The 21,829-nt window shown below is 35.8% G+C and overlaps 3 protein-coding genes across 14 annotated transcripts; 2 read left to right on the top strand and 1 right to left on the bottom strand.

Moving 5' to 3' along the window:
* Nucleotides 1-631: 631 nt before the first annotated feature.
* Nucleotides 632-1,419, top strand: LOC147279880 (ferredoxin-like). The gene has a single exon (XM_086249912.1). The coding sequence runs from the start codon at nucleotides 747-749 to the stop codon at nucleotides 1,182-1,184; it is 438 nt and encodes a 145-aa protein (XP_086106038.1). The 5' UTR covers nucleotides 632-746; the 3' UTR covers nucleotides 1,185-1,419.
* Nucleotides 1,420-1,570: 151 nt separating this feature from the next.
* MLO4 (Seven transmembrane MLO family protein) lies at nucleotides 1,571-9,512 on the bottom strand. Its single transcript, XM_086249911.1, has 15 exons — nucleotides 9,384-9,512; nucleotides 8,585-8,642; nucleotides 8,145-8,368; nucleotides 7,950-8,066; nucleotides 7,350-7,410; nucleotides 6,303-6,394; nucleotides 5,588-5,662; nucleotides 5,344-5,429; nucleotides 4,448-4,497; nucleotides 4,310-4,350; nucleotides 4,059-4,229; nucleotides 3,908-3,943; nucleotides 3,222-3,289; nucleotides 2,977-3,037; nucleotides 1,571-2,218 (listed from the first exon to the last, which is right to left on the bottom strand). The coding sequence occupies exons 1-15, from the start codon at nucleotides 9,507-9,509 to the stop codon at nucleotides 1,784-1,786; spliced, it is 1,701 nt and encodes a 566-aa protein (XP_086106037.1). The 5' UTR covers nucleotides 9,510-9,512; the 3' UTR covers nucleotides 1,571-1,783.
* A 3,503-nt stretch (nucleotides 9,513-13,015) lies between these two features.
* Nucleotides 13,016-18,496, top strand: LOC147279878 (uncharacterized). Of its 12 annotated transcripts, none has more exons than XR_015123227.1 (13): nucleotides 13,017-13,397; nucleotides 14,212-14,284; nucleotides 14,456-14,677; nucleotides 14,775-14,841; nucleotides 15,025-15,053; nucleotides 15,149-15,357; nucleotides 15,535-15,653; nucleotides 16,107-16,202; nucleotides 16,281-16,356; nucleotides 16,519-16,672; nucleotides 17,495-17,668; nucleotides 17,841-17,921; nucleotides 18,094-18,493. XR_015123227.1 is itself a non-coding variant. In XM_086249645.1 (12 exons), the coding sequence occupies exons 3-11, from the start codon at nucleotides 14,498-14,500 to the stop codon at nucleotides 17,666-17,668; spliced, it is 1,104 nt and encodes a 367-aa protein (XP_086105771.1). In that variant the 5' UTR covers nucleotides 13,017-13,397; nucleotides 14,212-14,284; nucleotides 14,445-14,497; the 3' UTR covers nucleotides 18,094-18,492. The 12 variants fall into 12 exon arrangements, 1 of the variants encoding a protein (XP_086105771.1); XR_015123226.1 differs by having other exon boundaries at nucleotides 13,018-13,397; nucleotides 14,445-14,677; nucleotides 18,091-18,494; XR_015123225.1 differs by having other exon boundaries at nucleotides 13,018-13,397; nucleotides 14,445-14,677; nucleotides 17,841-17,896.
* Nucleotides 18,497-21,829: the final 3,333 nt, after the last annotated feature.

The following is a 21,829-nucleotide window of genomic DNA, read 5'->3' as shown; positions in this document are numbered from 1 at the left end:
CATAGACGGCTAGGAGTAGGAGGAGCGAATCCAGTCTGTAGTTTTGCGTGGTAAACCTCATACACGTCACATCTTGTGATTTCTAGTCAATTTATGTGGCCATGATCCCACCTCCATAAACCAAAAGAAATTGTAAAGCTCTGTATTAAACTAGTAAACTTTGGACCAATGACATAATAAGTAGTAAATAACCACAATTCTTTCCTAAGAAAAATTTTGTGTGTAATGCATACAATTTGAACTGTATTTTTTACAATTCAAGATTTTAAATATTAATAATTATATAAATATTATAATTTGAGTAAATTAATCACACCGCTACGTGGTGTTATAATTCTTGAGAATCTCCACCTCTTTATTTTAATTCTTCTATTTTGTTCATTATTTCTTCCTTCTTTTTTTCTTTTTTTCCTTGTGTGCGCTACTTCGGCCTATTAGTCTGAATAAGACCAAAAGCCTGTTAGAGGATTGTGTCCACCACGCTCAGTCATTCACCAGTGAACTGATGAAGCTTCATATGGTCCTGTGGTGATAATAAAAAGATAGAGCTGGCCACAACATGTTGCCACGTGGCAGATAGGGTTGATGCCACTTCATATTTCCTCTCATTTCTAGCCACACTATTTCCACAAGCCATCCCATTATCAACACTACTAAGCCTCTCCCACTCTCTTTAGCTCTTTGAAACAACACACAAACCCACCCACCACTAGTAGCAGCAGTGCTTGCATTCCCAATTTACCAAGATGGCAACCACAGCCGCTCTGTCTGGCACCATGGTGAGCACCTCCTTCATCCGAGGACAGCCGATGAGCAGCCTAAGGTTAGCCCCCAACATGGGTCAGGCTCTGTTTGGGTTGAAGGCCAGCCGTGGAGGGCGTGTAGCCATGGCTGCATACAAGGTGAAGCTGCTGACACCTGAAGGACCAACAGAGTTTGAGTGCCCTGATGATGTTTACATTCTTGACGCTGCTGAGGAGGCTGGTCTTGACCTGCCCTACTCTTGCAGGGCAGGTTCTTGCTCTTCATGTGCTGGCAAAGTTGTGGAAGGGAGTGTGGACCAGTCAGATCAGAGCTTTCTTGATGATGAGCAGATGGATGGTGGGTTTGTCCTCACTTGTGTGGCTTATCCCTCATCTGATATTGTACTTGAGACCCACAAGGAAGAGGAGCTCACTGGTTAAGTGTGATCTCTGTAATTCACTGTGGTTGCATGCTCTCATCTCCTTTTAATTTCTTTTTTTTTTTTTTTTATCTATTATCATGTTTTGATGGCTGCTGCTTGGCTTAATTAGTTTGTTTCAGGATAAGGTTGTCTTGTTTCTAAATGAGATGCTTCATGTTTTTGTACTCTCATTTGTAGTATGAAATCATTGTAGCTAATTGTAAACCGTTATATGAAGAATTTGCTCTTAAATCTCTCTCTGTCCCTCTCTTTCTCTCATGCACACATGGTGATGAGAATAAGGCCAGAAGCTGCCCTCAGTGTAAGTCTTACAAGCCATACTTAACTGACTGTGGGAATGAATGAATTACACTAGACCATTACATAATAGAATATCCATTTAAGTGTTCAGTCATTATTCTAAACACCCAACTGGTACAATATCCATTACTCAGCAGCATTATAATCTAGCTGATCATCTAAACGAAAAAAAAAAAAAAAAAATCTAGCTGATTTATCTAAGATTACTTTTATTTCACCATGCCAAAAACATAAATTAAGCCTCAACTGGCTGAGTTATGAACACTTTGAACTCTTGAGAGAGAAGTGGAGAAGTTCTTATGTTTTCTGAAACAACTCTAATAGTGTATCCACGTTTTCTTCCACTCCATTGCCTTCACCATGGTCTTCTTCACAGTTGGTCGGAGGTTGTGATGCACTGATTCTTGCCGATTCAGCTAAATACTCAGCCACCCGGAATGAGTATTCATGTTGAGGTGGCTCAAAAATCTCAAGAACAGCCTCTGCAGGCTGTTCCATTGATGCTACAGTTTCTTGATGTAGGGAGTCCAAGGAAGAGCTCCGAGACAAAGTACCAGATGCAACTGTTATCTCATCCCTCTCATCAATCGTATAATCAAGTGAACAAACTGACCTTGTAGCATGTGAGTGCACAGAATCACGTTTAGACCTCTCCTTTACTCTCTTGCACCAACTATGGAGTGAATCTCTCACACTCTCAGCAACCAGAGCTTTCTGAAACCGGGATCCCATCTGAAGTCATGGAATGCCAAAAATGCCAGAAATGAATTATCAAACCACTTAATTCGCACAAATTGAACGATTTCTAATCTTCTATGACATCCCTATGTTCCCATAACTAGGAAATCCCTAGTTCTGTTGGCTAAGGGGAACCATTACCACCCCTACGAAAAATTATTCAGTATAACCGATATATTGACACGTAGTATAACCAGTCTATGTGTTATAATATGAGTAGATGTTAATATGTTATTAATATTATACTCTACTAATATAAACACATCGTCCAATAATACCCTTACACGTTGGATTGGTTATATCACGTAGCGGTATATCGGTTATACCCTATAATTTTTCCACCCCTACATCAGCCATTTTGAAATTTGCGCAGTCATGTGCACTATAAATTATTGCATACAACCGTTGTATGCAACTTTTCCTCTCTTTGTGATCACATGACTGACATGTGAAAGGTTGAATGTGAGAGGGGTTGTATGAATAAAACTTACATATCCCTTGTTGTATACAACAAACATGGTCATGTGATAGCATGTTTGTGCCTCACATGTTGTATAAAACAAGGGATAGGTAAGTTCCTCTCGGGGTTGAATACACAGTTATAAGGAAGTTTTTTTCCCATGTGCATTGTGCATTGTGCACATACTATTCAGTCATTCCACAAAATGCTAAATGTAATTTTTCTTTTCTTTTTGAAAATATTGAATGATGGCAATGTATTATATTTTAATCATTGCAGAATTTAAGCAAACCTGTGTAACAATCACGTTCAGAGGCACTGTGCTATAGCTGCACCAGAACTGAACAAGAACCCTGCAATTACCAAAGAAGAAAAACATTGTGAGGTGCACATAACTGGTCCAACAAATTCACAGGACTGATTGACAAGATAGTACCAAAGCCATGGAACTAAGATCTTGTTCATATGTATCAGCAAGAGAGGTGGCATAATTGGAAATTGTTGTGTAAAAGTAGATAATAAAGAAAAGCAACATACCCAGAAGCCAAGCGAATAACTATCATTATGTGGTTTTTCATGAAGCATGATCTCTGCTTAAGTCCCCACTGCACATTCAAAGAGAAACACTCGATGTAATTTCTATGATTGCAAACGGAGCACACAGCTGAAGCATTAACTGAGGATTCATAATTCATGAACACAGAAAACAGATCAGTCGATTTAACTTTCAAAGCTCACTACATAAGGAACCTTGACAACATTAAGATGAGTACAATCTTTTAACAGTTTAAATACCAATACTAGAGAGGCATCATGTAACAATTTCTTTTATACCCCTCGCCTACCAGCTTCCCTTTCATGATGAAAACAAAAATCATTAAACAGAAAGCTATTACCTAATCTTTATAAGAGGAATTAATAATCTTAAAGTGACAGTGAATTGATGCATGTAAAAGTTGCCGTACTACAATGGTGAAGGCATCAAATGTAAAAGCTGCTATGTTTTATGTTTTGGTGAAGAAAAAGCCTTCATGTCTTAAACAATATTATCCAACTTTTAAGTTGGTATTTCTGTAAACTCATCTTGACTTCTTGAGAAGTTCTCCATGCTTTCACGACCATTTTACTTAAACAATAAAGTACTTCCCATTACAAACTTACAAATAAGAGAAAATCTCTGACATTGTATCCAAACAATTTGTATTTTGTTTCATGAATCTTACCAAGGACCAGAGAAATGTTGCCATCTCAAAGGCATTCTGCAAGCATGCACAAGAAAATACAGTGAGTACTGATGATTGATATCATGGAGAGAGTGCTCTAGATCATAAATGATAAATAAGACATAAGATATCAACTGCAAATATGCTTAACCTGAAATATGATGAATTGAATCAAGCGCAGTAGTATCATTGGTTTTCCAAACCAAAACAAATCGTCACGTGGCTTCACTTGATTCCCAACAGTTGGCCCTGTTTGTTCCACAATTCCAAGTGCCAAGGAGGAGACAACATGCTGGAGCTTTGTTCCAACCAGCATGACAAGCTTTGGTGTGCACAACAATTGAAAAGGATCAGTAAAAAGAAAAATGAGAAGGAAAATTGTTATAAGGTATGTATACTTACAATGACAGGGATGAAAGAAAGCCAAAAGTAAATATTCAGACCTGTAGCAATTGGAAACACTTTAGGAAAAAAAAAAAAAAAAAAGCTCGAAATATACAAAATTCTATTTATTTCAATTCTGAACATACAAGAAGTTACCATGAATGTTTACAAAAATGCACACTATGGCATAGCCCCAAAGCGGCCAGCTGCAAAATCAAAGCTAAGTAATTCAGATACAATCTTCCTTCCTCCCCCTTAAGATGATTAAGAAGTGTTCAAGGAAAGAAATATGTTTTAGATGGTAGTTATAGGATAAGAGAAAGTGGGTCATCCGTTCAATATAGATTATTGTAAACTGTTTTAACTATTTTTCTTTTCACAAAATCATTTATATGCAAAGAATGCAGCTGCTTGTCAAATTTCAATGCAGATTTTGGACATATTTCCTGCATGGACACATAAAAATAGGGAAAAGCCCTCTGCAAGTCAAGTATTACATTTTCTGATGTAGTGAAAAGACCACTCATTTAAAGTTTGGTCTCATGGTCATAGAATGACTAACATACATTTTACATTCCTCACCTTACATCTTAGATATATAACTAAAGTTTCCATTGGTTCAATACCAATCTTAAAGTTACTAAAGATCTAGATACCACTTTTATGATTGAGGTTCAAGGACAAAAAGAAAGCCTAATTATTCAACCAAAGGGTTAAAGCATTACCAGATAATTTTTAGGGGCATCGGAAAAGGTGATGCATATCCGATATGGATATTACACACTTCTATAAGCATGTCTGTCCTATACAACCTTACATTAACAGCAGACGTAAATATACTCTAAAGTGATGCCATCCAGAGCTGAGGTCATATTCTTTTCTTTTATTTTCTTGACAGGTAAGAAATTCATAGAACTGCATTGCATGACAACTGAAGTACATCGAAAGAACAAAATTAACTTTAAATTTAAGTTCACTCAAGAAATCAAACTAAGATAGAACTATATCAAAATCACACAGAAGAAAATTATGTAATTCAGAAATGTGCATACCTAATACCAAGAATGCCGTGAAGTTCATCTTCCATACTCCGGACCATATATTTATGAAAATTATAAGAAAGTGGAAGTTTGTGCTTCTGCATAGTATTAACACACAAGTAAAATGCAACACAATTCAGTACAATAATAGCATACAATAAAACAATGATATTTCAATGAACAAGAGACTAAACAGAATTTAATGCAAAAGCAAAGCAACATATATAACTAAGGGCATCAATAATTAAATACCCACAGTGATGAAGCCCAAACGCAGAGCCAAGTAATCAGATCTCTGTACGGAACTCTTAAATTGTCGTAGAAAGCAGAGCTGCAGGATTAGGACACAAATCAACTTTACCTTACAAACATTTGAAAACTGAACAAATCAAAGATTAGCAAAAATAAGTAGGGGAACACTGAGAACAAAAACAGGTGAATATCTGATTCATCTGGCCTTTACAGTAAAGAAAGATTTGACTGCACATGTGTTTAACAGTTGTCTTGTTCCAAATAAAGCCAAATATGTTATTCTTATCAAATGATCTAAAATTTATCATCACTAGTGTTTGTGACACTGTACTGCCATAAGAGCACAAATTATGCAAGATCATTAACTTGCAGATGATGACATGAAGCGAGTTGCATCAACTTCACTATGTTATTAAAATATTGAGGATTTGTAAACAGTATTGACGCTGATCATCATATATAGATACCTATGATGCTTATTGGAATGCATTGCATCAAGTAAACTTTATGGGAATTGTAGAGTACCTACCCAAGGAATAGGCGCACAAGTAATAATTGAACTATTTTATTTATTTTATATTTTGTTTTAGTAGGAAAAGAAAAGGAAATACATATATATTGAAAAAAGGTGAAAATCTAGGTTATTTATTGCATTATATATTGAACACCTCCATCAAGACAGAAGTACCCTGATAAAAAGGGAGGGGGTCAAAAGTTACCATCCAAAGGAGAAACCGGTTCCTGCTCCATGGATGAGATGTGTGATGGAAAACAAAGGTAGTTTGTCGCCTCATCACCTTGTTTTTCTTTGCTATAGAACAAAACCAAGATTAGAACACTAATATAGCCAAGATAATCAATGTATTCCAAAGGCATGTAAAAACAGGATATTTTAAAGTGACAAACTGCACTAGGAGTTGTTATAAGTTCACGAGAAGAAAAAAGTACATATAATAAAGCCAGTGAAGATTGGTCATCTTCTATTTTTGGCACTCAAATACAGAAGCAGATGCTATAGTGTATGTTTGAGAGTGCGCCAGCCCACGTGTGCATCTTCTTCCACAACAGTTTGTGTGATTTGGTTGTTCAACCCCCTTGAATATGAACTAATATCCTTTCCGATATAAAACTCCCTAGAAATAGTCTCAAGTAGGGGGTTTGTTTCAAGGGCACTAATGAATATCTGGTTTCCAACCTAAAACTTCATCCTACCAAAGAACTTAACTTCTTCTGTTTAAGAAACTTATCTTGGTCCAATCAATAGACTTGAGAAAAAGAAATCCAGGCCTGTTGTGCTTAACCCTCTACAGCAAGAAGTTAAGTGCCTCGTGCAGGAGGCTCGTTACTGAACACAAAGTTTTTTTTTTGTTTAATTGGTAGATGTAATTTTAAATTTTAGCAACTATGAGACATGCACAATATTGAATTGCTTAATCTGAAAAGGCTACAGGTTCACAAGCATCAGTTTATCTAGCTTTCTGATATATTGACCAATATCTCCAATAAGAAAAACAACATGCAGTACATGGAACAGAAATGGATGAAATAACTCAATAAGGTGTTCATATGGCCTCAAAATTGACATCAATTAGGCTATTGCATTATATCATCACCAACAATAAATTTTTATCAACATAACAAGGCTTTTTATTTTGTAACCAATCAAATCAATATAAATTATAGTACCAATTTTGGAAGTCATTAAATCAGTGCAGAACAAAGCCTGGAGGCAACTTAACAATTTATTCTTCGTTTTCATTGTGTACCTTGCAAATTCCCATCAGTCACCAAGCCAGCTTGATTTTCCCATTTCCTCCAACTATAAATCTGTAAACATCTGCACTAAATCAGGAGGCAGTGGACATCGCAAGCAAATGAAATTACAACTGTACTCTACAAGGTATGTGAACTAGTTTGAGATACATACACTTTCTAAAGTGTATGTCTAGCCAACCCTAAAGAGGTTGTTATCAAGCTCCCTAGAGTGAGCCTAGTTATCATTTTCAAATGAAAATATTTCATATCACATCAGACCATACTTAAAATATAGGAACCAATTGAATCCAAATTTTTAAAATCACTTTGGCAATAACTGAATCATTTGCTTTTAGTATTGTGAGCTCCTCTTTGATAACTGAATAACCCATCCAAAGGATGAATTCATTTGAAGTTATAAACTCCTTTCATGCAGTGTCTGAAATTGCACAAAAAGAATTGCTTCATGCAGTGTCTGAAACTGCACAAAAGGAATTGCTTTCATGCAGTGTCTGAAACCTCCCCGAAAGAAGCAATCTCAAAAATGTGCTTATATTCAGAAGCTCTATATGTAAACCTTCAAATCAGAATCAGGGATATGAAGATTGCACCTTGCTCATAGCCAAACCAACTGCCAAACAACTATACAACACATGGGTGATCCCAAGAACAAACAAGAACCGGTGCAGCTGCTCCAGTCCCTCATATGAAACGAATGGTTCACGGCCCTGCATTTAACCATAGAGAATTAATAAGACAATGAATCCACAAATCCTATCAATATTCAAGTTTGGAAAGCAGTTTACCTCACCACATTGATGAAGAGAAAGGGTATTTAATCCTCTTGGAATATCAGTATCATTATGAGAAGGAAAAGAGCTTTCAAGCATGACATTCTCGTTGGTGCTGTAATCTTTCTCAGAACAGATATAAAATTTACTGGTGAAAAGAGAAGAGTCAACACAAATCTCAGAGATCCACCTTGCCGATTGTGCCAACAACAAAGATATTAGGCCAAGCAGCATCAGCTCTGACAAGAATACCAAATTTCACTTAAGAAGAAAGAAAAAAAACACCCCACATTCTCACATCAATAGCTCTCTTAGTAGTCTCTCACTCCATAATACACAATAGAGAGAGTGGGAGAGAGAGAGAGAGATAGATAGTAGTCTATCACTATCAGCAGTCAGCATTTCTCAACATTCATAAGAACTACTATTGTTAAAGAACCCCACGCTCAACTCACCTTCTTTAATCTTCTCCAAAGAAGCAAACAGAGCTTTCCTCCTAGTCTTCTTTAACCACTGTACACAATAGAAAACAGAATAAATATATGAAAATTGAAAATCTTAAATTTATAAATGCCTTCCAGAAGTTGATAAGCCCACTAAAAAAAAAAAGCCAAGTTACCCAACAGAACAATAATATTTAAATTGATTTCTTTCCTTTTCCAACATTTTCTCGGCAACTAACCAGAGGAAAGTTGTGAACTGAACTATTAATTACAAACCTAATATCCAAACAAATATTCATTTCATTTTCGGACACGTTCTCTATGACCAAACAGAGCTTATTAACAAATTGACGTATTCCTAGTAGCTTGCTGGGTCCCCAAAATTGAAAAAATTACAAAGCATAAAAATAAAAATAAAAATAAAAATAAAAAATAGAAAGTTCTCATTTTTATTTTTATTTTTAAAATTTCTCACACTTTCTGTAATCGAACAGAACATTATTACATAACTGCTTTCATATCCTCTTCAAACTAAATTAAGCCATCCCAGATGGCTACGTGGGCCCTCAATAAATAAAGATTACAGTTCAGAAACACATCTTTCTTTTCTTTGAATCTTTTGGCTTGAAAACATAATTTATTCAGTTCTCACATTTTCTCAGTAACCAAACACTTTTCCTAACTTAGCTGAACAAGCCAGACATTTTGTTTGGGTTCAGCAGCCTAAGCTGCAAAAGCACCTTATTTGCCTTATACCCCACGTTTTCTCAGGAACCAAACAGGACACTACAAAATAACTCAACCTCCTTACCTTTCCAAATCTGTAGATTGACCTTTCTACCAGAAAGCACACAAAGACCATAACTGTAACAACCGAAGCAACTGAATAGGTTGGTGTCTCGGCCAATGACCTTTGTTGCTGTATCACATCCTCCATTGTTCCTATCAAAATCAACCAACTCTCACACACTGTCAACTTTTTTTACTTTCCTGGGAAAACCTGGGAACTTTCTCGAGAAAATGGAAATGGGAAAGATCCAGGAACTGGGGAAGTGGGAAATAGTAGAACAAGGTGGACACGTTGTTATGTAATATATTAATGTTAAATAATTGAATGTAATCGTAGGTCTTCTTCTTTAAGACTTTAACATAGGATCTTAGTTTATTGCTGTTATTTTTATTGTTTTTTATGGTGCGTGTTTGTGATTTTCTAAACAAACCCACCTTCCATTGCTTTGGAATTGCTGCTGTGTCTACCACTCTCCCTATAGATGTGATAGTGTCATATGTGGCTGTAAGTTCAACCTACTCAAATGGAGAGGCTGCGTATCCCCCCACTACTCCCTCTTTGCAAATTTTGAAAATCCAACCATAATTTGTTTACCAAACTGATAGATAGTAGATTATATATATTTGGGAAATTTCATTCAATAACCTTTTTAATACCTCTTAACTTTTTTAACCATTTCCTTCCAACTTTATCTTTTTTGACTCTTTACCCTATTTTCGAACAAAAATGCTCTTCTCTCTCCCATTCACATTGACATCCTCTTCTTCTCCACAGATCACAGATCTAAACTCACTCACCCACATATCTAAACCAACCTACCTCCTTCCCCCCACCAGATTTGAGCCATCACTGGTGAGATAAGATTATCAAGAGAAGGAACACCACCTCCCTCCCTCCTCCCATTTCTCTGCAATCCTCCACATAGAGAAGGAACACTAAAATCCATGTAGAACACAACAAAACCAGCAAAAGACCAAGTCTTGCAAAAGTCGCTGGAGTGGTGCTCGTGCATCAACATCTCGACCCACGACGACCACTTGAACCTGTCGTCGGATAAAGCCCACGACAGCCCTCTCATGCTCTTCTCTCGCTCCGTCAACCTCATCGACCATCGTGTCCCTTCCTTCGCCTCCACCTCATCCTCCTCCCCTCAGACCGTCGTCGACCTCACCAAGCTTCCGTCTGATCCTTTATTACATTTCATTTCAATTGGGTTTCTTTTGTTTACTTTCTTCTCTTTTTTTTTTTTTTTTTTTTCTTCAAATTTGGTGGGTTTTGGATGTAATTATGAAAAAATATTATCAAGAATATTGTATTCATTATTGAGCAACAAAAAGAAAAAAACTTGGATCGAGACTTGAGAACTTTAATAAATTCAGATTTTTTGTAAATTTTTTCATTTTTAGATATGAATTTAACAAACTCCGATCTAGATATGTTGGTTCCATAAAATTCTAACATAAGTTTGTTGTTCCAGATATAAAATTTTAATTTGGGTATGATGTTTCAGATCTAAAATTTTGACCTGGATTTGTTGTTTCAGATCTGAAATTTGATCGTCGACGACAATTTATCTTGGTCGTCAACACATGGTCAACAAATATTCGACAAATCGTCGTTGACACATGGTTGACAAATTGTGCTACAACCACTTTAGATGGTGTTGTAGCCAATTCATCATTTTTTACAATTTTTTTGTATTTTTGTTAAAATTAATTTTTTTGTCGACATGTCGACCATGTGGCTACTAAAAATATATTTTTGTCTGAAAAGAGGTCAAAGAGTAAAAAAATAATAATAATAAAGTTGAGAGGGAAGGATTAAAAAAGTTAAAGTGGTATTAAAATAGGTTATTTAATGAAATTTTCCTTTTTTTTTATTGCTACTAGACTCTACTAGTTCTTGTTCGAAGGTTTGGTACATGTAGGGAGGATTAGATATACTGCTTTGTGTACATTTTCCTGGATCAAGTTTCCTAATATCTTGACTTTGAACTGTAAAAGACATTGAATCGTTTTGAAATTTTTTGACAACAAATTTCTCAAAAAAAAAAAAAATTCTACTATTGGTCCTTGAACAAACATTTCTTTGCGGTTCACTGAATGTGGTCTACTGTCTTTTTATCTAATGTTTGGATTATGGTCATAGGTTATGAGGTATATCCCTTATAGTTTGGGTAGTATTAGTGCACACCCCTTTAGAGTCTAGGTGATATTAGTGCAAAATAGTGTTTGGATGGTATTAGTGTATACCCTTTATAGTCTGGGTGGTATTAGTGCATTAACTAAAGTGAGTTTACTTTTACAACATTATCAAACAAAAGCAATTAAAATTGTTCTTAGGGCCCGTTTGGTTCATGTTTTGAAGACATGTGAATAAGAAATTAATTATATTTTCATGTTTAGTAAATACAGGAAAGGGCAGTCAATTCCTGGCTCAAGGGAATGTGATGTCTTTATTGGGGGGAAAATGAAACATTTGCTCTAGCTTGGGTATTGTTTTTCCCCCTCTTGAGAAAATATTTATTACTTTTTTTTGAACAACACTAGCCTTACTATTATTTTAAAATGTCATCTCTATTGTTATTTCTTAAATAAATAATAAATTATGGTATAATTGAAAAACTGACACTTATCATTTCCAATTCTTGCACAACCCAAACATGAAAATAAAAATGAAAGAGTGTTGCTATTTGCACACCTTTTTTTTTTTTTTTCTTTTTGCACACCATTTTCTCATTTTTTTTTTCTCACTTCACACCTTCACACTCCTCCCACTATTGAAATTTCTCATATACACACCCCTCCCAATTCCCTAAATATACTAATACATTAATCTTACCAAATTTCTCTTATACACCCCACCCCACCCCACCCAATCCATTCAAACAATACACACACATTCAACACTTTCAGATAATACACACCCCCACCCCCAACCTCATGCCTACCCGATCCTAGTTAAGAACACACCTCTGTATACCAACATCATCATCGAAGCCGTCACCACCTCTGTTAACTCTGCTGTCAAAGTTGTCGTCAATCCGCCATTGGTGGTCTCACCACCTTACTGCAACACCATTGTTGCCAACCAATTGAAATTAGATAAGAAACCATTAGATTTACATTTAAATAAAAAAAATTTAGGTTAAGACATACCTCCAACTTTCAATGGCTATAGTGGAGAGAGGATGCATGGCAGGGATGAAGGCAGGAGATGGGTGTCGGCAGTTTTGGGATGAAGGTGGGGTCACTGGTGAGGTGTGTTTTGGTTGTGGTTGGAGGTGAGGTTGAGGGTCGGGTGTGTAGTTGTGGTTTAGGAGTGTTGAGTTTGAGATATGTAATGAGAGTTTTTTTTTTTTTTTTTTTTCCAAATAATGTGTTTGTCTTTTAAGGTAATTTTTTTTTTTTATGTCAATTAAGTAATTTCACAAAATAAGTTGGTGAGAATATACCCAAAAAAAAAATAATAATAAATAGATAGAGTATACAAATAACAGCACTCAAATAAAATGGTAATTTCTAATTTACTCTCCCATAATTATCCAACGAAAAGAAATTTCACATTCCCTTTATCCGGAAAATGCAAAGGAATTTTCATTAGTGTTAACTGTTAAGTTAACAACCGTTTGGCTACTATTCAATTTGTTTCCTATATCCATCAGACAGAGAAAACAAAACTCATCATCTTCCCCCTAATTCTTACTCGTTGGCAGCCATTTTCTCAAAAGAAATCTTCAATCTCTAAAAACCCAAATATGCATTCTTCACTTATAATCCGAGCCTGGAAGCTTTGATAATATATACTCCTCTGTTTGGACTTACATTTCGAAGAAGAAATCCATCGTAGTTGTGGATTTCAAAGTCCGCAAAGGCCTTGATTTTTACTGACTTCTTCTGGGTTTAAGTTATTATAGCTTTTCAACTCAAAGCCAAAGTTTTCACCAACCGCCGAAGCAAGAGCAGAGACGTTTCCTTTTCGCACCAATTTTAATTTTATTTTCCCTTCGATTTTCCGGGAAAATCCCAAGCACAGGTTCATACCGTAGCCCTAATTTCAGTTTCCTCTGCATAATTTTTTTTTTTTTTGAAGAATTATCAATTATGTCTTATTTCTGGTCCATATTCAATTCTCTCGCATTTGTTAATCGTTTTCTCTGTGATGGATGTTTTAGGGGTTTTCACCATGATTTTAGTGAGGAATGTGTTTTATTATTGTTGTTTGTAACTTTGCTTCTTTGGAAGTCAGAGGTTTATTAGTGGAGAAAATTGTGCTAAATTTGTACTATAAGCAAGTTTTTTGTTTTTTGTTTTTTGTGTTTTTTACTTCGATGTTCAATTTCATAGTCAATGAAAGGTTAGTAGGATGTGTTGCACTAGATGTGAAGCACACTGTTCCGTACGAATGCTCTTTACCTCACATTCTAGATAGAACATGTGTCATATGGAGACTTGATGAATGATTTTTTAGATTTTCATAATTAATTATAGTTCCTGGGTTTTCTTTTAATATTCGTCAATGAATCAGCCGGTGGAGTTTCTTTAGTGTAAAAGTAGAAATTCTTTTGATTTAGGGAATACTAGAACTAAATGGCATCTGATCATCAGGACCTTAGCAACTTTTTCTACTGTTTCTTTTTAGAGCTCAACTCCCTGAACCCATCTTTCACACAAAAAGCTGGATTGAAGTGAAGAAAAATATGCCCCGAAAGCTCTTCATTGTCACTGGCATTAAGTGCATGTATTTGTATTATGTGATACTGATAAGCATACGAATCACTGTGTTTGTATTGGTTCTATGTGCACTACAAGTCTAGTATTTTGTATTAATGACTTATGTATACTTCCAGGTTGTCGAATATAGGGTATAGGGTTTCGGGTCTCAGGTATCGAGTATCAAAAGCCAAGACTGCGGTCCCACGTGTAAGTCTAGATCTTGGTATAAACAAGTAATTGAATAAAAAAAAAAGTTTTCAAGAATATCAACCAAACAAATTTTCAAAATTTTTAAAATTTTAAAATATTTTTCAACTTTTAAACTTAAAATTCAAATTCTAAAAAAGAATCCTAATTTTTAAAATAGTTTTTGAATAGGATACCAAAACAAGGCCTTAGAAGAAGAAGAAGAAGAAGAAGATGAAGGAGGCATTAGAATTTGTAATGTCCGTGGAATTCTGGAGAATGGCTATTCTCTGGACATTCTGTCTCCTCATCTCCTACTGGAAGCAGCTCTTTGCTTCCAATTATTGTCTTTCCAAATCATCATCACCTGCTGCTGCATCATTTGGATCTAGGCCCCTCTGCATTATCACTGGTGTAAGTTAACCTGTCTGTTCTTCATTTTCTTGTTGTTGTTGTTGCTGCTCAATTTCATAGTTTTATATATAATAAAAAAAAATAATAATAAATGCAGGCTACGTCTGGATTGGGTGCGGCTGCAGCCCATGCTCTCTCCACCCATGGTTTCTTTGTGGTTCTTGGTAATCATATTTATGCTATGTACATTATGAATTGAATCATGATCATATAAATTTATCATTTCTTAATTTGTGGTTGTTACTTTTGTGTACACCAATATAATGATTATAATAGTATGTGCAAATTAAGAACTTGTTTCTTACCTTATAAGATGCATACACCTCATAATCCAATCCTGTCTGCAGTTGGACGCTCATCCCACTTGTTAGCAAAGGTAGGTATAACTCCTCCACTTTATATAATTTTCCTTTTTTGGCTAGGTAAAACTTGCTTAAAGCCATTTACTGATGTTAATTATTTGCGTCACAGACAATGAGGGACATTAAAGCTCAGAATAAGAATGCTCATCTCAAAGCTTTTCAGGTTGATCTCTCATCCTTCCACTCAATTCTCCATTTTAAAGCCTCCCTACAGCAGTGGCTTTCCAACTCACAGATGCACTCTTCCATCCAACTCCTAATAAACAATGCTGGGATACTCGCAACATCATCTAGACTCACTTCTCAAGGCTACGATCAGTAATAACTTCATTATCTTTTATCTATGTTCTGCTTTAAGGAATCTAGCTTATGTAGAGAATTTGTATATGTAATTTCATTATGCTGCTTGGCAGCTGGCACCAAATTCCCTTACTTTAACCGTGTATTTCTTTCTGAGAAGCTCACCTTTTTTCTTGCTTTCTTTTTCTTGTCCAGGATGATGGCTACAAATTACTTAAGTGCATTCTCTCTGACCAAACTATTATTACCACTTCTCAGAAACAGCCCAGTTCCTTCCCGCGTAGTGAATGTCACATCCTTCACACATCAAAGTGGTAAGAATATTTCTAATATGTGTACTTAGATCATTTTCATTCGTTTTTATTTTATTTGTCTATACATCCACAAAACCTTCATCATAGCAATAGCACGTGTCAGCATGCCTTTGTGCATAACTTATTTCATGTCATCACAATACATGTCAAGGACACTAAAATTACTGACCATGTCTGGTACAAGCAATTTTCCCAATTTTGATTAACTTTATAAAAGAAAATGCAAGGAAAAGTGTCAATTGCATGCAAGACAGTAGTTTGTGCCTCAATACATCCAACAACAAGTCAGGATATGATGCTTTAATGAGTCCTATAATTTCTGGATTTGGCTCAATTTGACTAGACTTTGGATGAAATATGACTTTTCCTACTTTTGTTGAATTGCTTTAACTATTTAGGATGCTTAATCTTCTACTTGCATTACTGGTTCTTTCTCCTCTTCCCCCTCTTCAGTATTCAATGTACAGGTTGACAAGGACACTGTAGCTGGGAAGTGCTTTGGCAGATCAAAACGATACCCATATGCTCATGTCTATGAGTATTCCAAATGTAATCTCTTGTCATATAGGATATCATAAACAATCTCCAATTTCTATTCTAATTTGAACATGCTCCTTTTGTTGATAGTATTTCTACTGCTTTTCACCTATGAACTTCACCGTAAACTTGGCTTGATGGATATACCTCGTCAGGTCTCTGTCATGTACGTGTTCACAAGCTTTCATTCCAGTTTCCTTTCTAATGCATTACTACCTCTGATTATGATTTAGTAGATTTACATTGTATCTGACCTATTATGAGCTTCATGCATTAGATACTAGGTTTTAAAGCTTCATTTTAATGATGGTTTTGTTTAATTTTGAAGTGCTGTGGATCCTGGAGCTGTGGAAACCAACATCATGCGAGAAGTTCCTTCATGCCTATCCAGTTTGGCAATCATAGTTTTGAAACTTCTGGGACTTTTGCAGTCACCTGAAATTGGAGTTAACTCCATTCTTGATGCAGCACTCGCCCCGGCAGTAAGTTTCCCTTCTAACTATCTGCAGCTTGCTCATGTAAATGTCGTTGATTGTTTGCCCTGCGTGTGTCGCAAACTCAATCAGAGCTTTTGTTTCAAACCATCTCATGAGCTAGCCCAATACATTGGCACATGTCAACACTAGTGTTCTAACAGTGATGCCAGTTGTTATGTCTTGTGCAATGAATATTAAAATGTGTGGCATATTATGTTGAGAAGTTCAGCTCCAAGAGCATTTTAGGCATGTATGGTTATTATGTACATTAATATTTTCTGCAAAGTTCTCAGGTATTGTGTCTCCTTTAGTTATACAAAGCAATTGAGCTGTCATAAAGCTGGGATGAGACATGTTCTAATGGATGTTGTTGATGGGACAATTTGGCTCAAATTATCGGAATATTGTCAAATTTTTAGTGTTATTTCTAATGTTTCATATCCAAATAATCTTACAATGGTAAAATGAGTGTGTGACCCTTCTTTTTTTTTTTTTTTTTTGTCGATGCGAACCATCTCAGTCTATTCTTTTTGTGTTTCTTATATATTGATAAGTGCAAAAGATTTTATATTTTCTTAAATTGGTTTAGTCAACGCTCAATGCATATAACTTGAGAGCTGTTGGTTTGAGTGGTGATGTCCTTGATTTGAGGTTGACTACTCTATTGGTAATAATTCTTCTTGCGTGTGATAGGAGCATAATGTTTCAATTTGTCTTGAATTAAATGCTAATACTTATTTGCTCACTCTTGAAATGGAGGAATTCAGTGAGATCTTACAATTCAAAACATCAGAAGATTTCTCATCTGAGCAATTCTGTTAACTTCAGGAATCATCTGGAGTATACTATTTTGGTGGAAAGGGTAGGACTATCAAGTCTTCTGTGCTTTCCTACGACTCTAAACTTGCAGAGGAACTTTGGAATACCTCGTGTGATCTACTTTTAGAGTCTCAGCTTGCTTCCAAGGAAACCTTCACTTCTGTATCAAATTATATATCATAGGTAAGAAAAAGTGTAGAGTGTACATAGAAACGGATGTGCCAATTGTAAGTTGGTTGGGTTGGTTTATGATCTTTTCTCTACTGGATCTTAATATGGATTTCAATACTGATTTAAAGATTAAAAGTTAATAATATATCTTACATGTGTTCCTTGTTCTTTTTTTACTTTGAAGGATAATTAATTTTGAAACAAGAATTGGCATATATGCAACTCGCGACATAAAAAGGGGCGAGCACCTGACCTATGATTATCAGTATGAACACCTGCATAACGCTTTAATTTGATACTTTTATTAACTAATACATCTTTGCTTAACCTAGTATATTTTTATCGAATCATCATTTTGATGGACTTTGTGTGCACTATACACTATCATTACTGGATGTGAAATGTGTTTCTATAGTCTAATCTAATAAATTTAGCAGGTTAGTCCAATGTGCTGCAGATCAAGATTGCCATTGTGGTGCTGTTGGTTGTCGGCAAAAACTTGGGGGACATACCAAGCCAAAGATGCCATCAGTTGCTGCTTTGAAACTAGTAGCATGCCTGGTGGCTGTGTCCTCTCCCAAATTGAAAGCAATTCTCTCTGCAAAAGATGTATGTATAGGTGCCTATTTGCTTCAAACATTTTCCAAAATATTTTGCGTTGATAATTTCAAGTTGTGTATAATTTCTTGTAATTACAGGTTGTTTCCTATCCCCAGAAAATAAAATGGGATGTCTTTGTCATCCTAAATGCTAATTTTGTGTTTAACTACCATGTTTGGGATATATGGACGGTTTCATAAGAACCCAATTTAGCATTTATCTCCCAGTAAAGGTAGCAATCAGGTTGGAAGATATAGCTTACTTTATTGATGAGTTCTTAGGCACATAGTTAGGATCATTGCAAAAGGGAAATACTTAACGAGATCACATAGCATGACCAGGTGGTGTTACAGAAATTTGACATTTCACAAAACAGTAATAACATGATATTGAAAGAATAGGAAGTAAGCAACAACAATGTTACAATAAGGCGTTTGTTGATTTTCAAATTATTAGTACTTTGAAGTGCTCTAAATATTTAATAATCATTCTTTAAATCTTTAGATATTGATTGGAGTGCCAATATGTAAAATCTTAGGAATCATATGATGATACTGGAGTTTGAGATGTGACAGTAGTATCCCTTATTATCAGCCGCTCTGAAAACTTTCTTTGTAGTTTTTGTAAGGAACTGATGTGTGGATGTGAACCAGAATTAAAAATCTTGAAATTACTCCCCTTACATCTTCAGGATAGAAAAATTTAGATTCTCTAGTGGAAGAGATGATAGAAAATAAGATTAGAATGTTCTCATATTTGTGGGCTACTAAGTTAGCTTAGGATTTATTCTGAAATTGGATTACATTCTACTGACATTGTTGGAGGCCCTGTAGTATATTTTAAGAATTTGTATTTTTTTTTATGAAAAAGGAAAAAAATTAGTGGAGAATATGAAGGTCTGCATACTCTTTTAAGAGTAGGAGTGAAGCTTATTATACCCATGTGTTTGGATCCAGTGAAATTGGCATGCTTCAATGAAATTATCAATAACCTTCCAGGAAAAAATGACCAACCAATATGCAAACTGATCACCAAGTCCTCAATGCAGTTTTGGCTTTGTAGAGTTTTATCTGCACAAATGGCTGCTTATCTTTTTTTGTGTGTGTATCGTATGATATTATCTGAAGTTCTGCAAAACTTGGACTAATTGTGGGACTCTTTTCTGGAAAAGGTTTATCAGAATGTTTGCATATAGGTGAGCTTTTTTCTATTCTATGTTTGCATATCTGGACTGCTACCGATCTTCGGACAATCTTCTGATGGCTTTTTGCGATTGTAGTTTCTCGGTCCTTCCGACCCAGCCATACTCGTAACCCTCTTCCCAAATAGAATAAAAAAGTATTGTTGGTGTTTGTTGATAAATCCACTGAGACAAATCAACCAATTGCAAATTGACATATGGCTTGACTAAACATTCTAAGTGGCACTTTGACTTTTCAACGGCTTGACTTGGTTCGGTGAGACAACCATCATGGTTAACTTGGTCAAGCCAGCGAATGAACAATCAACAATAGTCGAGCCCCAGTCGAGTAATTGACCCTCAATCCAACCCAATCTGAACCAGACCTTGGGACAGAATTCATCACTGGCATTGAATCAATATTATATTTCAGGAAAATAACTTACCTGTCCCTATAATAGGGACAGGTGTTATCCCTGTTAGAGAGAGAGAGAGGAAGAGAGAAAGTGAGAGAGAAAAAGAAGTGAGAGAAAGAGAAGGAGAGAGATAGAGAGAAAAGGGGGGAGGGATAACAGCTGGCGCACCCCCCCCGTTGCAGGTAAGTCCTCATATTTCAGAAATGCTTCTGAACCAGACCTTGGGACAGAATCATCACTGGCATTGAATCAATATTATATTTCAGAAATGCTTCTGAACCAGACCTTGGGACAGAATTCATCACTGGCATTGAATCAATATTATATTTCAGAAATGCTTAGACTGGGTGTCTGTCTCACTCCTGATTTGAGACGAGACATGTAGGGCCTAAAAAGGCGTCTTATTATCTTAGTATCATCAACTATTCAAATGCCTATATAAAATTAAAAACTATTTAAATGGTAGACATAACATTTTAAATAAAATCATGTGGTGCGGGTTTATTAGCCGAAAAGTGTGCTGTCGTGGAACACTTTAAACCCAAAAAAGAAAGTAGCAGTCGATCATGTCATGTGATGTCAACGTCCGTTGTCACTGGCATTGAATCAATATTATATTTCAGAAATGCTTAGACTGGGTGTCTGTCTCACTCCTGATTTGAGACAGGGCCTAAAAAGGCGTCTTATTATCTTAGTATAATCAACTATTCAAATGCCTATATAAAATTAAAAACTATTTAAATGGTAGAAATAACATATTAAATAAAATCATGTGGTGCGGCCGTGCGGGTTTATTAGCCGAAAATAGTGCTGTCGGTACACTTTAAACCCAAAAAAGAAAGTAGCAAACGACTGTTGTGAGATGTGATTGCGCAGTCGATCATGTCATGTGATGTCAACGTCCTAAGTGTTAGGGGTTGCTTTTGAAAAGTCGGCCCGTGACACTAAGGTTGTCTCTTTTGTATTTATCTCTGTTGTCTTTACGATAATGATGTAAGATTAGTCCTACCTTTTAGGAGTCTTGTATCTATGCTCTATATATTGGAATACAATGGACTCCACTAGTGTGATTGATTCTCTGATTTATTTCAGATACTATACAATAGAAATTTAGATGAAAAATTTGTAAATTAACAAAATGTCCTTAATTGGTAAAATTAAAAAAGATAATTTAGATAATTTGTAATAATCTGTGGACCAAAATGACATTATTTCTTAAAAGGTAACATTAAAACCCTTTGGAATAAGTGCCACAAAGAAAAAACCTTTTGGGATTAGGAACCATACTTTTGAAACCTGAGGACCCACGTACATTTGGCTATTGTTCTTATTTCGGTTAAAAAAAGGTTTCTGGATTTTTGCCTCTTAAACTAGCTACAAGAAATACAAGTGATGTGCTCAAAGAGTGAGACAAAAAAACCAAGTTGAAAGTTGAAAGAGTGGTGGTGATAGGACGGAATGTTTTGTACCACTTCAAGCAGAGGGTACAAAAATATTAGGAGGATAGGGCCCTCTACCCAAAGCGTGTTCTTCAAGCAGAGGGTTGGCTCAGATTGTAGATCACATGCAAAAATTTCAAAGTGACGACAATTGCTCATTCTTGACTTCAGGGCACGATTTAGATCGCATTCACATTCACATTCACGATTTGAAAGTGTAAAGAAATTAATATTTTATAGTTAGTGAGCAAGTTTAGAAGGATTACATGCACTATAAATACCCCTTAGTAGACTGGTAGCTGGGCACATCAATCTGTGTGCTGATAAGCTGCCATTAAGAAGCAAGCAATGGCAGACTATGAAAAAATCCTACGTACAAATGATGTAGAGCAAAAACTGTCGATTCCGATGAAATGGCTTAGCAAACTGCCTCAGATTAAAGCTGGCAGTCATGAGGTTCAATTTCTGGTTGTGGATGGGAAGGGGATGTCTTGGTGTTTTTGCCTCGCCACTCGAAGTGAAGGTTACCCAAAGCCAG

Source organism: Dryas octopetala, chromosome 7, assembly GCF_963921425.1.
Source record: "Dryas octopetala chromosome 7, drDryOcto1.1, whole genome shotgun sequence".
In the NCBI taxonomy this organism is placed as follows: Eukaryota; Viridiplantae; Streptophyta; class Magnoliopsida; order Rosales; family Rosaceae; genus Dryas; species Dryas octopetala.
Note: the sequence above shows the minus strand (reverse complement) of the source record. Positions and strands in the feature narration are given on the sequence as shown.